Below are 19043 nucleotides of genomic sequence, written 5' to 3' on the forward strand. Positions count from 1 at the left end.
GAGCTTTGACTAGGAGATGAACGGTCATTAACACACCTTCTGGACAGTTGTGGTCAGCTCCAGACAGAGCTGAATGATCTTGTTCTTGGTCGAGGTGAAATCACTGATTCCCGTGAGGGGGGTCCTGCACACAAAGACAACAGAAGTCATCAAATGTTGCTGAATTCTGGTATGTGTCGTTTCAAGCCCAAACATGCAGTGCGGTATATATGTACGTGTGCGTCTGAATGCCGGCACTCTGTGTGACGTCACGAGGAACGATTGAAGGTGTTTTGACTGGAGCACAAAGCCAAAGCAATAAATGCTGAGACCGCTGCCAGTAAAAATGACCATGAAGTTATTTTGCAGTTACTACAATTGATAGCTAATAAGAAAATACGGTGGCAACCTAGCTGTTGTTCTGAATATGTTGTAAAATGCTTTCTAAACATATATTTTGGTTGTGGTTTCACTTAAATTTGCACTTTTTCTAAAGTGAGTACAATTTCTTTTAACGTGTGTGTGTATGTGTGTAAATCTCACATACCTGTCAAGCCAGGCCAGCATGCCCTTGGCAGCCGCTATCAGCTCCACCACAGCGGTGAGAAACACGTTAGGTGGTTTGTTTGGACTTACTCCATCATAAGAAGGATTTTTCCTCCTTTCTGACGCACAGTTGTGCAAGTTATTGGACGCTGCACGCATCTGACCTGTCAGAGTCTTCAAGTTATCAGTCTCCACACCACAGTTCTTTAAAGAAGAAAAAAAAGTCCTTACATTAGTCTTTTTACATCAGGCTAGATTTTTACATTTTTCTACTCTAAAGAAAGAAAGTGCTTTTCCATTTAAAGGTTACTGACACAATGCTAGGATACTGGGTGTTTTTAGCATGTTGCTATTTAGCATTTAGCATGTTGCTACAGCAGGCATTTAGCATGTTGCTATAGCAAATGTGTTATAGTTAAAATTATATTAAATGCAATTTAGTTCGACTTAAGACTGTTTTTTGACACACTCAAGTAGGACTTAAAGGCATAGTTCACTTAAAAATGAAAAGTGTCATCGTTTACTCACCCTCAAGTTGTTTCAAACCTGTATCAGTTTCTTTCTTCTGCTGAACACAAAAGAAGATATTTTGAAGAATGTCAGTAACCAGACAGTTGATGGACCCTGATGACATCCATTGTATTTTTTTGGTTACCGACGTTCTTCAAAATATCTTCCTATGTACAGCAGAAGAAAGAAATTCATACAGATTTGAAACAACTTAAATGCTACACTGTGTGATTTTTACCCCCGTGAAAAGGTATATGACCATCTAGTGAATATTAGTTTCTGTTCCTCTCAATTTCGATTTCGTTTTAACTCCTACGGTGGCCAATGTAGTCCAAGATTAACATGGCTTCCAGTTCGACCTCGTCCATGAGTGTTAACTCAAACGTAAACGCGAAAGGCGAAGTTTGAATTAACGGGTATGTCCCTCTTTGGCTAATGTACTTTCAAGATGGAGGGGCAACATGGCGACAGACATTAAAACTTAAAACCCCTTACCCGCATGTATTTTCAATGGCATATTATACACTCTCGAGAATACTTTATTACTTGAATGAAGTAAATATACATTAATGAGCACATATTTTTGAAAGAACTAAGTGTTTTTAAGCTAAGCTAAGAATAAACTAAAAGAGTTAAACAGTGTAGCTGTAACAATGACACACTGAAATATATATTAATGTCATCTTATTGAAACTTGTATGTCAATAACACACTTGTAATGATGAAGTTGCAGTTTAGTGTACAAATTAACTTCAAAATGATATTGAATAACACGCCATGGTTAAAATTAGTTAGTTACACATAAAACACATAAAAGCATGACAAAATAATATTAAAACAATGATTTAACATGTACTTTAAAGTGAAACTTTGACTTTTTTAATTCAACATTATTACAAAATTCACTTTTATAAGAAACAGTGGTAAGACTTTATTTTACATTGTCCTTACTGCATGAACTTATTAATAACAGTAAATTATGCGTAATAACAAGCAACTAAACACAAACCAAGCTCATCCTTATCCTATAGTAGGTAGGTACATGTTGTTAATTATTATTGCTAATCATATAACAACAACACCATTAAATAAAGTGTAACTCGTGAACTTCTCTCCTCTAAAGGTAAGTGGCCTTTCATTTTATTAATATTATATTATTTGCAAGTGCAGTGTTTAATACTAAAAGTGAACATTCAATACAATTAAGTGCACAAGGGACTTTCCTTCAGTGTCATTATTTTTACCATTTCATTGTCAAGCTGAAGTTTATAACTTAGTGGTTTGTTCAAATTCCACACTATAAGCTGTAATATAGCTATAATAATAGCCATGCAAATAGTACCACTAATAAATGCCAAGCTTATCAAGTGCTAAAGCAGTTTCCATTTGGTTATCTTTGACTTTACTGATATGAAATGTGAAGTATCTGGTATTTGTAATGCCCATGTGACAATGGCTACAGCACACGGGTCATTCTCACAACCTTTCCAGCTTAAAAAACCCCATCACATTCCACTGCACTGGTCAGAGCCGACGCATGAACACACGGTCACTGCTCGACTTCAAAAGAATTCCTGAAAGCCGTCTCCAGACCGAGCCAGACGCTGACCGACTGACTGTTTGCATGGACTTGAAGTCTGCCAAAAAGTGCAGAGACTTTGGCCTGGTCAGTGACAACAACACAGAACACAGGTGTTTAAGCGACATATTAACCTGCACTGAGTTCAGGAATGATGCAGGTGCTCTTCTGGAATCTCCCCCTGTTGTTTTTGTATTATGATGAAGCTTTAGCTATGATGAGTTCATAATGTCAGAATTATTAAAGCAATGATAAAGGATAATCCATCCTCCAAATCCCTCAAAGATGGATCACAGTCTCCTGGGTGTGTTTAATGTTGAACGAGTTCTCGAACTGAGCTCTTCTTTCCAAGATCATGAGGTGTGTTCTCATCAAGACAGATGTCAGGCGTGATTCTGGCCCACGGCAGATTGTCTCAGAACATCTGCTGTGTTTATCATTAAGAGAAATATAGTCGCATTGCAAGAAATAAAGTCACCTTTGTTAGATTTTAAGTTACATTGTGAGACAAATTCGCAATAAACAACAAATGCATTCGAGAAATATAGTCAATCACAATTGTGATGTGTCAAGTTGAAAATGTAACTAGTGAAATATAAAAAGTTGCAATTGTGAGATATAAAGTAATTGTTACAAAGTCGCAGTTGTGAAATTTATAGTTGAACTGTTACATATAGTTAAAATTTTGATATTAAAATTCATAATTGTGACAAAGTCGCAATTGTTACAGTTTAAATTGTGATGTATAAAATGTCGCAATTTTGACAGTCACACTTGTAACATAGTCGCAAATCGTTACATATAGTTGAAATTTTAAAAATCGTAATTGCGACAGTCGCAATTGTTACACATAAAATGTCGCAATTGTGACTGTCGAAAATGTAACATATAATTTAAATTATGATATATAAAAAGACAAAGTCACAGCTGTAACAGTATAAAGTTGCAATTGTTACATATAGTTGAAACTGTGAAATAAAAAGGTCACAATTTTGAAATTTGCAGTTGACAAAGTCACAATTGTTATATGTAGTTGAAATTTTGTAATTATAATTGTTGCATATAGTTGAAATTTTGATATTAAAATTCCTAATTGTGACAGTCGCAATTGTTACAGTTTAAATTGTGATGTATTAAATGTCGCAATTTTGACAGTCACACTTGTAACATAGTCGCAAATCGTTACATATAGTTGAAATTTTGATATATTAAAATTCGTAATTGTGACAAAGTTGCAATTGTTACACAGTATATAAAATGTCGCAATTTTGACAGTCACACTTGTAACATATAGTCAAAATCATTGCATATAGTTGAACTTTTGATATATTAAAATTCCTAATTGTGACAATCGTAATTGTTACAGTTTAAATTGTGATATATAAAATGTCGCAATTTTGACAGTCACACTTGTAACATATAGTCGCAATCGTTACATATAGTTGAACTTTTGATAAATTAAAATTAGCAATTGTGAGAAAGTCGCAATTGTTACACAATTTAAATTGTCATATGTAAAATGTTGCAATTTTGACAGTCACACTTGTAAAATATAGTCGCAATTGTTACATATAGTTGAACTTTTGATATATTAAAATTCGTAATTGTGACAGTCGCAATTGTTACACATAAAATGTCGCAATTGTGACTGTTGAAATTGTAACATATAATTGAAATTGTGATATATAAAAAGTCGGAATTGTGACAAAGTCGCAGCTGTAACAGTATAAAGTTGCAATTGATAGAGTTAAATTTGTGAAATATATTTGCAGTTGACATAAAGTCGCAATTGTTATATGTAGTTGAGTTTTTCATATTTTAAAATTCAAAATTGTGACAGTGGAAATTGTAACATATAATTGAAACTGATATATAAAATGTTGCAATTTTGTCAGTCGCAGTTTTGACATATAAAGTTGTAATTGTTACATATATAAAAATTTTAATATATAAAAAGTTGCAAAATTGAAACATATGAAGTTACAATTGACAATTATTAAACTGCAATAGTAAAAAATTGCAAGATTAGAAAATCCCAATTACGAGTAATAATGTCACAACTATTTCTTTTTTAATCCGAGGAGGAACAGCCAACAAAGTGTCATTTAGAGAATATAACTGCCCTTCCCCTATTTAAGTCCCTGCAAAAATACAAATATTCAGGTTAACCATGACAGGATGCTAGTTATTAGTTGTTAGTTGTTTTGTTGAGAAAAACATATTTGTATGCTTGTAAAATATTATTTTTCTCTTTGGTTTGCATTGAATTGTTCATATTCCTCTATTAATAGACGAAATGGTGTCCATGGATTGCATATATTTGTGTTTTTTGCTTCTATCCTGGAACGTCCCTGCACATGCGCAGCCTACTAGCCTAAAGGAAACATGACTGTGATGCCGATTAAATGCATTTATATCATCATGACATTTAAATGCGACTCTGTGGTTCTTTAAAGGATGCTATGAAAATACATGCCTAATAAACATAATACCGTACCCTAAAAACCATGGTACTTTCCTGCAGTGGACCCGAGCCAGAGAGAGTTGGGGAGTTTAGCACGTCCTTAACGCTTATGAAAGCTATTTTTATAAATAACCAAAGACCGAACAGATACAGAGGGCTAAGATTCGGCTGAGTCAATCCGCTCGGCGGAAACTACTGGAACAATGGCGTGACATATTTTCCTCCTAGCTTACTGTGTGTTTGTCTGTATGAGTGTGTGTGTGTGTGTGTGTGTGTGAGAGCTAGGCGGAGGGGCTCTCTGACAGGTGGGTGGGTCACGTCTGTTTCCTGCTCTCCAAGAGATATCTTCCAGAACACTCTACCCAGGAGTACTAAAGCTGACCTCTCACAAAGACAACACCGCAATGTCTGTTACAGCCTTCACGTTCTGTGGTTATCCACTCGATACTGCTTAGAACAGGTGACGCTTACATATAAACAGAAAACGGTAAAACTTTCTGAACAGCAACCCGGTCTGACAGGTAGAACTCCAAAATACAACATCAAACCACAAACCTTCCTTTTACTCTTTGCTGGAGGCAGATTCTTACGAAGAACCGCACCTTTTGTACAATTATGTAGAGATGTATAGCTCAACTGGTTCATGATTAGTTCACCCACCGTCATTTGCGCACCTTCATGTGGTTGGTTCCAAAAATAAACTCCAAAAAACACCATGAAATCATGATCCATCGATAATGTCATCATGATCGTGTTTTATTTCATTGTCTTGGTCTGTTTAGTTTCTAGTGATTTTGCCTGAGATCCCACTCATTCATTAGTTGTCATGGTTCCTGATTAGTTCACACCTGTTCCCTGTTCTGTTGATTATCGTTCCTTGTGTATTTAAGCTCTCAATTTCCTCAGTTCAGATAACTCAATTCGGTAAGTTGGGACAACATTTGGACAATTTTTGGACATTTGGACAATTTCATTGGTACGTTTACACAACAACAATATGCTTAAAACGGGGAAGTTTTTCCTTTTCCTTCGTTTTTAGCATCCTTGTTAGCGCGCTTGCCTACCATGCCAGAGACGCGTAACGGAGGCAAGCTAGTAAGAGCTGTGTGAGTAAAGGGGTCGCACACCGGACGCGCACATTCTATTCGCACAAGCTCAGTTTTGAATCAACTCCTGGTAGAAGTCAAGAGCTGCAAGATGGGTGAGTTTAAACTGGATGTATTATATATATTTTTTTATGTTAAGTGAATAAAATAGCTGATGTTTGAACGTTATTAACCAAGTAAAAGTGTCTATCACCTTGTTAAGTCTGTTATTTTGTTGTAACGTTATCCGTTGTCTTGGCAACTATGTTAGTTACAATAGTATTTATTTAGCTAGCGTTTAGCCAACCCGAGTTTAAATATATATATGGAGAACCCCGATGATATACATATGCTTTCCCAATATGACTATTCAAGCTGTTAGGAATTAGGAAAATTAGGAATGTTAAATAGGCTTAAATGTATATTGCAGCACAGGGTGAAGTCAGTATGTACATTAACGACGATTTGAGACAAATAAATGCAAATTTAATATAAAACTATGCAAATGGCGCTCTGTGGCGCGGCAGGGTTTTGAACACGGTCCTGAGCCGTAGCTGGGCGGCGCGGACAGACACCGAATGGCGCCACCAGTGTGTGTACACACATAGAGAATAATGTGTTCAAATTTTGAAGACATTGCGCTGCGCGACACAGCGCTGCGCGCCCGGTGTGCGACCCCCTTAAACCTCACTCCCCTGATCTCAAGAGGCACGTTAGTGACTGCAGTCTTTAGCGTCATTGTTAGCGCATCCGCCTCCCATGTCGTAGACGTCAGGTCGAATCCCGCTCGGAGTGGTGCAAGTAGAACCAGAGGGGTTATATTGGTGCCGTGACCCGGATGGGAGTACGGTTTAGGGAGGTGAGTGTAATGGATGCAAGCTAAGTTTACCCGCGTACAGACGACATTGTCAAAACGATCCTCATTCACACGAATCTGCAAAAACGACTAAAAACGCTGTATTCTGCTGCCAGGCCATTAGATGGCGATGAAACACTATAGACTGAACACGTAATACACATGTGGATGATGTTATCGTCTTCAGAGATTCATGTTTGTGTTGTTTAAATGGTGACCATTTTTCAAAAATTTGCATTTCAGGCATATAACTAGAACATGCTAAGAACTCTATCTGTGACAAATTCCAACCACCTGGTAACACCATAGCAACCAACCATAACACCCTAGCAACTACCTAGCAACACCCAAGCAACCACCCAGAATATCCTAGCAACTCCATAGAAACCACCTAGAGCATCCACCTAGCAACCTACCAGAACACCCTAGCAACTTCCTAAAAAACACCTTAGCAACAACCCAGAACACCCTAGCAACCACTCAGAACACCATAGAAACCACCTGAACAACATGAATAAGCCATATCTCAGCACCAGAACATCGTACATACATCTCGTTGACTCGTATGCAATCATGTACCACACCACACTCTAGCAACCGAGTCGCGAGTTTTGCCACTGCAAGCACCACTTCACATTTTCTTCTGGAAATGTACATTCTAAATGTTGTTGTCATGTAAACGAACAGCCAAAACGCATAAAATGTTTTTCACTAACTATAAGTAACTTTCCAACTACATGTCAACTACAGTCTTATTAGTGATTGTTAGTGTCAGACATTAGGGTTCAGGTTAGTAAAATTAGTTATGTAGTTGCAAAGTTACTTATGGTCTGTAGAATGTCTAAAGTGGACTTATAAATTTAAAAAAAACATGTATGACCTGCATTTCTTTACTCTGTGGAGAACTAAAAGAGATTCTAGTCAAACTGAGGTGTCTGGTGCTTAATTTGATAATTGTCAACGTTAAAGACTTTTAGGCGAAATTGGATGTTTATAGGCTACGTTTTTTTTAATCGTGCCTCACTTCATGAGTGTGTAAATCCTTTTTGGGTGCACTTTCCCCTTAAGACCCACTTGATAGTGTTACATATAAGCTTCCTTATTTAAGTACCATTTGAATGTATTGCACAGAAAATTTTAAATAGAATAGAAAGTGTCTAATCAGTGTCTCTTCATGGTGCAGTCTCCTATTATGAAGTCCTGTGTCAGTCAGTCCTGTCCTGAAAGAGAGGCCTCTGAATGGACACATGGACACTATTTGTTCCGACTGACCCTCCCTATTCATGTCCAGCACAATGTCAGGACAGAGCGACAGCTATTATAGCACGGGTTCTACGATAAGAATCAGCACTGCCTACAACTTACAACGATCCACACACATCCACAGTTTAATATAGGCAGAATGTTCATCTAGTCCAGCATGTGTTTTTAAGGTGGACTTTATGGTCATTAAAACTGTCTGAAAGGGTTGGGTAGTCAAGAGGAAACTTAGGGAAGGAAGCGAGCGCGAACAGCTGATCGGAATGCCTGGGAAATCTCTGCTTTCCTGTCCAAGGCAGTCTCCACCTATAACACAGCTCACGCTGGCGAGAAAGTGTTAGATGAGGCCATTTGTGTCAGAATGTTATAAGCTACTTGTGTTCAAACAGTTGTTTATTGTCAACAGATTTATGTGGCCTGATTAACAGTAAAATACGGTCGTTTTAGAGGCATGTGACTTACTGTAATTAGGCTCTTTAGAGAAAATAATGTGCTTGGCTATGGCCACTTTGGCAATGCTTGGAAAAGCACACTACAATACTCTTGCATCAATGACAACCAGCTCAACCACTTTAGTCCAACTCACAAACAAATGACGATCCTTTTAATTATTCACACACAAAAGAAAATCTGACTAATGAGTCAATGATTCTGTCTCACAAATCAGACTTTTTTTAAAACTCGCAACTTCAGAATTTAACTTCAGAAATCTGTGGGCAGATCAGTTGTCAGAAAAATTCTTGGGGGGAAAATTTGGTTTAATTTCTAAATTCTGAGGGAAAAAGTCAGAATCGTACGAAATTGGATTCGCACCGCCAGTCGGAACTGAAGTGATGTAAGCCGCACTTGTTATTGTGACTTTTATTTTGACCTCATGGGGGACTTATATTTTGACGGGGCTTCGAATTGAAAAGAACGATATAAGTTTCAGAATTTTTGGTGGTGTTTTTGCGAGATATCAGCCGAAAACCATCGGAAGCGATTCAACCATATTCAGCACGAATAAAATGTGTATTAGATGCCACACTAGTGGACCGAACGTGTAACAACAACCACATGCTATAGTGAAATTGGCGATCCATAAGCATGTGTAATGTCGTAAATATTAATAATAGGATCAATTTTAGCATTTAATATTTGAATATTATTTGAATATTAAATAAAAACAGGAATGTAATTCGAATAGTATTATGGAGGAAGATAGCCCTAGCGCTCACATTCTCCATGATTAGTTTATGATCTGTTTAACAGTCCTGTCAAATACATTAGGGACTTTAAGCAACAGCCTCTGGTGGAACAGCAACGGCATTCTGGCATTCTATTGCGCATGCGCGACATTAACTGCTACTTCGCGATGTTCTACTGTAACTGTCTACTACGGGAGAACAGCTGATTTGCCGTATTCGTTACTACGTGACAGATTTAGGGCCGGTTCACATATCGCGTCTTTTGTGCGCTCAAGTTCGTTATTTCAAATGTAGGCGCGCGGTATGCGCACTCATAATGCAAGCGGTGCGGTCGCGGTGCGACACGCTCGTTTTTTCCATGCGCGTCCGCATGGAATACTTTTCAGAATACCGCAAGCGCACCATACGCACACAATAGGTCATGTGACAAGAACCAACTGAAGCGCAACCGCCCTGGCGCTTTGCAAAATAGAGAATGCGCCGCGCCCAGCGTTTTCTACGCGTTTTTTGGCGCTATATGTGAATCCGGCCTAAGACAGTTAATGTTATGTTTTAGGTTATGTGGCATTGTAATCGTTTCTGTATATCATTAAGTGCCAAAACCAACCCTTCTCTTACTTTTTAAAATCATGTTCGTTTTGTATTTTGTCTGATGATTAAATTATCCCCTATGCCGTCCTCTTTACTGTTGCTTAGTGAATTTTGTGCTCTTTAGCTACGGCAGTTAACCGTTTACTTCCGGCTGCCGTCGCCATTCTATCAGCAGCTGTTGCTTAAAGTCCCTATTATTGGATATAGGCTACTGTCTACTTTCTTTGTTCTATGAAAAAGTATTTAGTCAAGTCACCTTTATTTAAATAGCGCTTTTAAAGGACAAGTTCAGTATTTTACAATTAAAGACCTGTTTTAAGATTGTTTCGGATGAAATAGAATGGTTAAGATTGTTTTTTAGACAGATGCTGTTGTCCTGAGAATTTTCGGATTCTGTGGTAGCACCCCCACACCTCTACAATGGTAGCATAGGTGCTACCATTTTAGTTTACAAAGATGTGAAACTCACCGAGTGGTCTGGGGTGTTCACTGATATGCTCACACAAAAATCGCTGCAAAAGATGCTTTCCAACAGGTTTTATCGTAGTTTTTGTACAACTCCATTGACTTGTATTGCATGTTGTGTGATGCACGGTATTACTCCGCCACCAGAATCGGAAATGGGGTTGTTTGTATTCTTTCTGTAGTCTTATGTAGTCGCTGTATCGTAGGCTACACTATACAAGTGGTTTGCTTGCAATTGGCAAAGGTGCATTATCGCCACCAACTGGGCTGGAGTGTCCATTATTCAAGCTCTCAACGGAAGAATGTACGGTGATCGGAAAATTAGGTCTACAGTTTTACAACGAATGGTAAAACACATGTTGGAAAGCATCTTTTGCAGCGATTTTTGTGTGAGCATATCAGTGAACACCTATTTTGCGAACATGCCAAAAACGGGAACTTCCGCCAATAGTTCTAAGAACTATGAAAAGCCCCTTATGTCAAAATAGTGGCCAATGAAAATGCTGAGAGACTAGTAACTTTAGAAAACTACTAGTCACAGTGGCTGGTGAGCAAAAAAGTGAATGTCAAGCAATATATATATATCATTATATACCATTTCTCTAAGATATCTAATTGGATGTGTGGCAGGAAAACTGCATCTGATTGGACGGGAGTAAACTGTTGGGGAGATACAGTACTGACCAATGCACAGAGGAGATCCACAGCCTCCAGAATCAGCTCCTGATGTCCGACACGTGTCACCGCCAGCTCCTCCAGATCCTGATGAGAAATCTTCAGAAGCTGCTCTCCATTGATCTTCTCTCTCTCGAAGTTAGAAACATACTGCTGGAGACTGTCGTCCAGCCCTGAGGGACAGACAGAAAGTGAGAATGAGGAAGACAGAACACAAAGACACTCTTTCAGGGAGTGAGCGTGGATCCGCATGTGTTTTGACACCACAAGTGTCTGTGCAAACATTGAGACGTTGTGTCAATATAAGACATTTGCACTAGTCTGATACCGCTCCTCAGTGTTTCTCATGTACAAGTGCCAGTTTGCTGATCTGAGATTGTCATTGTGATATAGGCGTAAAGGAATAAAGCAAAGTCACACTGTCCTATAATGTCCAATAGAAAATGCAGCCGTTACTGCTGGCGTTACTTCCACAAACACACAATCGGCACATGAGTTGTGTCTGACAGATGGCACAGCATGTTGCTGAAAAACTCGTCTCTTGGCAACTTTGCCAGTGATTTCCCAGAGAAAATTATGTCAATTTAACCCCTTCATATGATCTCATGTACAGCTGAAATGAGAAGAAAAATTATAAATATAAGGGTTGGCATAAATGGGTGAATATCACAAACTTGTCAAGACCGAGTCAAGGCCACATTTCACCTCAAAGTCAAATTAGAATAAGAAATTCCATTTTATATTAATAATAAAATAATAATAATAAATTATATAAAAGAATAAAATAAAATAAATACAATTATAAATAATAATAATTAAATAATACATAAAACATATATCATAATATACAATTTTATATAACTATAAAATATAAAATTATATAATAACATATAAAATTCATCTTTATAATGTCATGCAAAAAATAAGATTTATCTTGTAAAGTGTTCATCATTGTGTATTTTATATGCTGATTTCAAGTAAATATAGTATATTGTATTACAGTCATTAGAATCATTGCTCAAAATTTTAGTTAAAAAAAATACAATCAAGTGCTATAGCAGTTTACATTTGTTTATCTTTGACTTTAGTGATCTGAATGAAAAATTGCTTAAAAATAAATCCTACACCTTTTTTTGCAGCTAAAGCTTCATTACATCTTAGTCTTTATGCTTTTTTTGCATATTTTCTACATATTCTTTAAGTCACACTTTAGATTAGGGTCCAATTCTCACAATGAACTAACATAGTCTTAATTACAACTTTTGCCTCAATAAACTTCTAATTACTGCTTATTAATCGTTAGTAAGGTCGTTAAGTTTAGGTATTGGGTAGGATTAAGGGATGTAGGATGGTCATTAATATGTGCTTTATGTGTACTAATAACAGCCAATAATATCATAGTAATATGCATGCTAATAAGCAACTAGTTTATAGTGTTACCGTTCTTTCTATCTCTGACCAGGACATGTTTAAGTTTCACTCTTATTTGACTCATTTGAACTGTATTTCACTGGAAGGCTTTGCACACCAAGCCTGGAAAAGACACAGTTGAAGCTTTCCCCCTCTCAGTTTTAGCTGAAACTCTTGTCTGAAGGGGAGGTGAGCTCAAAACAGCCTTCTGTCCTCTGTTTGCGGGACCGCAGTATAAAAAGTGGCTCTTTGTGGGGGGTAGACGCCCCTTTTAAAATCAAAGAGAAAGTGAGAAAAGGAGGCAAAGAGGGGTCAAAGGGCAGAGTTAGCGACTCCTGAATACCCCTACTGAGAGACAACAGCTGCATTCTCTGAGCTCAAAAAGAGAGACACAGTGTCAATGGAACCAGCAGAGAAAAGCTGCCACATACGAGAAAGAGTCAGCAATAATGGTCCACCAATGTAGTGAGAGCAAACTAACTTCAGCTTTTGTTATCTTTAATTCTCAGGGTATTCGGTTAAATAATCTGGCAAGGCTAAAGGGATGCAGGGATGTGCCGTTCAGTGTGATTGACACGAACATCTGTGACTGTGTGGATGTCTGTAAACTGGTGAAATGGTGAAAAGGTAGGTTAAATTTCTGACAGATACATTTCCAAATCAGAACCAGGATCATTTTGAAAGAAGTTCCTTCTCCTCCAATCTTAGAGCTTTGACGGTCTCATGGTTCATAAGAGAAATGTGAAGAAAACAGTAGATGACAGCATATGTCTTTGGGTGGAGGACTGTTTACATGGTCACATGCTCTGCGTGCCTTCATATCAAACATTAAAAGAATAGTTGACCCAAAAAAGATCACTACGATCCAAAAGGACCAGAAAACACCATAAGCGTCATGAATATAACCCTTTCAATATAACTTCTCATGATTCATTTCAAAGTCTTCTGAAGCCACAATAGCTTAGTGTAAGGACTTCAAACCGTTATTCACTGACAATCTTCTCTTCTGCACAGCATGTCATTTCAATCTAAATAAGGTTGAGTATGATGAAATAATGACACGTGAACTGTCGTTTTCGGACAAACTAATAAGTAGAAGTTACCATCAAGTTACCATCTGTTGAAAGCTGACCAAAATAAAAGTCCTCAAGACAACAACTTTTAATCTTGTTAAGAAAAACGCCTCAGATATAAACACTTACCCTGTGGTGGGTATATTTAGCTGAGATAATCATGTTCACAGTATCTCATGCTGTAGCAGTTAGGAAACTTGAAAAATTTGGACTTTGACTTAATGCATGACGTTTTTCACGCGGGCTGCATGGTGGGAAAAAGCAAAGACTGTATATACACAAAGATTGGGAGAAAGTGCAACGCAAAATATGGTGGAAAAAGTCCCGCCATCTAAATAAAAGAGCCAATTCACCCTTCGCAGCGAGATTGATTAACAGGCGATCTGACCAATCCGCCATCCACCGAATTCGCCATTTTGTCCGACTAATGCTAAGTTCACACTACAGGATTTTAAGCCCAATTTATGCCTGATTTGCAAATCGTTTAGATGCTGGTTATGGTTATATAGTACAATCCTAACAATATGAATAGAAAAAAGAACAAAAACAATCCATTCACTCTATTGGCTGTACAGCCGCAGAAAAGTTGACCAATGTAAGCTTTGCGGCCGCACAGCTTATATTGGTCAACTGCTCTCATCCAATCACCAGCTCCACTTGAAACTCCGCCTGGCGCTTGCGTCTCCAACCCAACCGCACCCGCCCCCGCCATGGCTGTTACATGGCTTTTTATCAGTTTGACAACTTGCTCATGCTGCCGGTCGGCATTGGAATGTTAGCCGTTTAGCATCGCCTACCACGGGTCAAAGTAATTATATTTCTTGTTCGAAGTTTCTGTTTGAGCCGATCGGAATTTGAACAAGATGCGCTGCGTGCTACAATAACAATTAATGAAAACCTTAGCAATACTAGTAGTATTATAATGGTGGTGGGGAGTTTAGAACATTTCATGTGTTGCTAATCTTGCGTTGACGTGAACTCAAACGTGACATACGTCAGGGATCAGGTAGCACAGAGGGGAGGGGTGTGTGTGTGGAGGGGCGGGATGAGTTTTTTAAAACTTTCCTACCGTCTCGACCGATTTTTAACATCGTATACCATAGCTTTAAGCAGTCAAGATCAGTGGATTTGAACTAGAAAAAAAAAAAAACGGTGTGTACTGATGTCTTTCCGCAGTTGAAACAACATTCCTTCTGATGTTCATTCATGTTTATTTGATGTTATAAATTACCTAGAAGGAACAAATGATCGGTTCACTAAAGCGCCACAGCGATCTGTTACGAGTCACGACACATTTAAAAAAAATTTAAAAAGCCACAAAACGGTATATATTTTTTTTAAAAAGGACCAAATTTGAAAGTTGAGACTTTGTAAACTGCGCATGGGCACTAGCTGCTGAAAAATACACTTTTTAAACGCTATTTAGCATAAGAAACTTATTTAGCATTAGCAAGCTTGGTGAACAGCTTTAGAGAATGTAATGTTAGCCAATTCAAAAAGATTAGATCTGCACATTAATGAAATAGCAGCCTGAGAGGCGTTTCAAAAATGGCCGCCGAGTGACGGCCGGACTTTGGAAAACAGACACTGCAAAGCTCTCTGATCGTATCCACTGACCCCTCTTGTATCCAAATGACTAACAAGTTCAAAAGCTCTGCACCATAGAGCCAAAACACTCGTGTTTCAGTTACAAATGAGAGAGTAGAGTGTCTCTCTCTCCTCCATGGCCTGCGTTTCCCTCCCCGTACCCTGTCCCGGTGGAGTCTCTCATTAACAGAGCTGGCCTGCTTCCCATGAGAGACGGGCGCTGAGAAAGTCAGCTTGTGTACAAAAGGCAGTAGCAGTGTGTATTTCTAAAGCTATCCTACTGAGCCTTTGGAAACCCGAAGAATGTTTATTGTTCTCCGTGTGCGACTGAAACTCTTCCAAGATGGTCCCGAGCGTTGCTCTTCCACTCCATATCGAGGCCTGCAGGAATCATACGTCAGTCTATTTTTTGCCCTTTAGAAGAAGTGTAAGAAGGGAAATATGCAAACAAAATATTTTCACCTAAAACAAACCATGCGTCACACTGAGGACTTCACAGACTGTCTTCTCTCCTGCCTGGTCAAGTGGATCCACAAATATCTTAATTTCAAAAGAGCATGAATTCAGTTGAATCGCAACCACTTAAAAAAATGGAAATTTTCCCGCTAGTACTTCCAGTTACCACTAAGTAGCCAGTTTTATCTTGCACTTTAACTTTCCATTGAATAACCATTCAAATGCCTCTCTGTTTAAAATCCAAGCTGTATCTGTATTAGGAAACACAAAAGAAACACTATTACAATACTCCAAATGCACTTTTCCCTCAAAGTCCAGAAACACACATGTTAGTATGCTAATTCCAGCTAAGTAATGCTAATACTCACACAAAGAAAGTGCATGGCCTTGTTGTATACTTATATGTGGTTTAAAAACCTCACTTCTCAGTGGGTAGATAGATTTACCTTCAAAGGTATGTGACGTTAAACCACAGTGTTGTTATTCACATGATTTTTTTTCTTGTTGCTGAAAGCAAAGCGCAAACCTAGCTTTGCAGACGATTTTTAGAAAAATCATGCAGTAATCTGTCACAACCCAGCTAACGTTCTAGTTTGGTTTTCAAAGTGCACTTCTTTTTCAGAAGGGTTGCAAACAACACTCGTTCTTTGTTTTTCTCTAAATTACAATAACAGGCTAATCGCTAACTGCGCTAACTTACCACACAGCTAGTTGTTTAGCCTCATAGCTTAGCCTATAACCTAAGCAAATGTTCAGATATAGTCCCAGATAGCAAACTGACATTGAATCAACGTGGAAATATGACATCGAAACAACGTTGATCTGACATTGTTTTGCTCATCGAATTAACGTTGAACCAACGTCAGACGCGTCATTCTTTCAAAACTAACGGAAAATCAACTTGAAATCAACGCGTTGTTTCAACGTTATGAAAGCAAACCAATTTTCGATTTTCATTTAGCTTTGAAGAATGCCGCGTCTGACGTTGGTTCAACGTTAATTCGATGAGCAAAATCAACGTTGTTTCAATGTCATGAGAGACGTCGTTTCCACGTTGATTCAATGTCAGTTTCCTGTCTGGGGTTATATACGTTATATCTATATAATTATACATGTTTGTTTGACCATGCAAATATTTGACCAGAAATATTTGTTTCTAGGCAGAATCGACCGAATTATTTCATGGCTCACTGTCTTGTAAAGTTAAAACTGCCTTCACATATAAGTTGTAAAGATGTAGAGCCATCATTGTTTAACTTCAAGTTTTTTTTTTTTTTTGACAAAAGTCGATCCTGCTTTTTAGCAAACTATCAAAACAGCCTATTCAGCTTGGCATTTACTAGCGTATCCATTGTTTGGCCAGCCTTCACTACGGTCAGCTCATCACTGTGGACACGTGCTCAGTTGTCTGAGCTGTGAATAAGTGAAGTTTGGCACACATTCCTCAGCCTGGGGGGTCAATCGAGGGAATGTTTGCTCCGCCCCTCCTCATCCACTAAAAACAAGTGTGCGCTTGGAAAGCAAGAGTGGATGAAAGAAACATTTGGTGCATTTTGGTGTCCCTTTCAATGGTGACGTGACATCAGTCTTCTTCACCGGGAGGAGATGGGGGACTTGTAACAAAGGCAGTATTGGGGGGTGGGGCAGAGAGTAAGGGAAGGAAAAGAAAATTTCCTCCATCCAGAACCTCCAGAACTCAACAAAGCTTCCACATAGTCGGCTGTCGGTGTATTCTGGGGTAATTCCAGCAGTGACATAACAGCTTCCCTTTCGAGACAGTTTGAGCTCATTGAGACTGAATAATCCTGTTGAATAGAGACTCTCTTTTTGTAGTGGTCAAATAATAAAAAAAAAAAACAGGATTTATTTCACATGCGACATAAATCAGAAATAATTTACACTCTCTAAAATTTTGTAAATCTAAAATTATGATACAAGACACCTTGCCTATAGGACATTTTGGGGGAAATAAATATGAAGTGTAGGACATGGCCCCATTAAAACCCAATTAAGATATGAATGATATGTGGTGCTAATCCATACCGAAGTGTAAAAGCATAGTCAGGTTATGAGAGCAGAGCACATCAGTGAGAGTACATCAGCGTGCTAATGAGTCATCTTATGTAAGTAAGTCATCACCTGCTGTAAGCAGCTGCAAGTCAAGCCGAAGCATTTCTCAGCAGTTACATGTGCCAAAGGAATTAAATAAGCTATATATGAACTTGGAATGAACTGGGACGGACAGATGGAAAGGTAGAGACAGACAGACAGACAGACAGACAGATGGACATGCCAGTAGATAGAGACAGACAGACAGACCAATAGATAGAGACAGACAGACAGACAGACAGACCAATAGATAGAGACAGACAGACAGACCAATAGATAGAGACAGACAGACTGACAGACCAATAGATAGAGACAGACAGATAGACAGACAGACCAATAGATAGAGACAGACAGACAGACAGACCAATAGATAGAGACAGACAGATAGACAGACAGACCAATAGATAGAGACAGACAGACAGACAGACCAATAGATAGAGACAGACAGACAGACAGACCAATAGATAGAGACAGACAGACAGACCAATAGATAGAGACAGACAGACAGACAGACCAATAGATAGAGACAGACAGACTGACAGACCAATAGACAGAGACAGATAGACAGACAGACCAATATATAAACAGACAGACAGACAGACAGACAGACATACCAATAGATAGAGACAGACAGACAGACAGATAGACATGTAAACTGAGAAGACTGTAAACTGAGAAGAAGGATGACGAGGTACAGACTGAGCAATCACACACTGACTGTAGAGACGGGCCGACACAGACAGAACTGGTGGCCAAGAGAGACGCGTCTGCCCATACTGTGAGCAGGGAAAAGTGGAGACTGAGCAACACTTCCTCACCAACTGCCCCAACTATGAGGACATTAGAGGGACTTTTTGCACAAAATTTGAAATACTTTGCCAAAACTTCATGCAATTAAATAACAAAACACAATTACAACATCTATTAGGTGAAAAAAGAGATTGTATCACACTAGCAGCCAGATACATTGATGCTTGTCACAATAAGAGAGAGTCGACGACCAATCAGTGATGCGCCAACACACACACACTCGTACACAGTGTTTTTCTTCACAGAATTTTTTAAATGTTCTGTTCTATTTTATTCATTTTACAGTGTTAATTTGTACAATTAATCTAACTTGTACATTTAGATGTTATAATGCTATATTATTTCACTATTTTGATGTCTTTAATTATTTTTTGTATTCCAAGCTTTGGCAATATTGTATG

The 19043-nt window shown here is 38.4% G+C and overlaps 1 protein-coding gene across 1 annotated transcript in view; it reads right to left on the minus strand.

The window, feature by feature from the left end:
* The window catches only part of cnksr3 (cnksr family member 3), a 39585-nt gene that overhangs the window by 14822 nt on the left and 5720 nt on the right, over window positions 1–19043 (minus strand). Inside the window, exons 2-4 of the mRNA XM_039692399.2 lie at window positions 11207–11370; window positions 527–729; window positions 37–124 (exon numbers count right to left, since the gene is read on the minus strand). Of these exons, the coding sequence (XP_039548333.2) occupies window positions 37–124; window positions 527–729; window positions 11207–11370 (455 nt within the window). The remainder of the gene's footprint in view (window positions 1–36; window positions 125–526; window positions 730–11206; window positions 11371–19043) is intronic.

The sequence above is a fragment of the Pimephales promelas genome, chromosome 13 (assembly GCF_988280905.1).
Source record: "Pimephales promelas chromosome 13, fPimPro1.hap1.1, whole genome shotgun sequence".
NCBI lineage: Eukaryota > Metazoa > Chordata > Actinopteri > Cypriniformes > Leuciscidae > Pimephales > Pimephales promelas.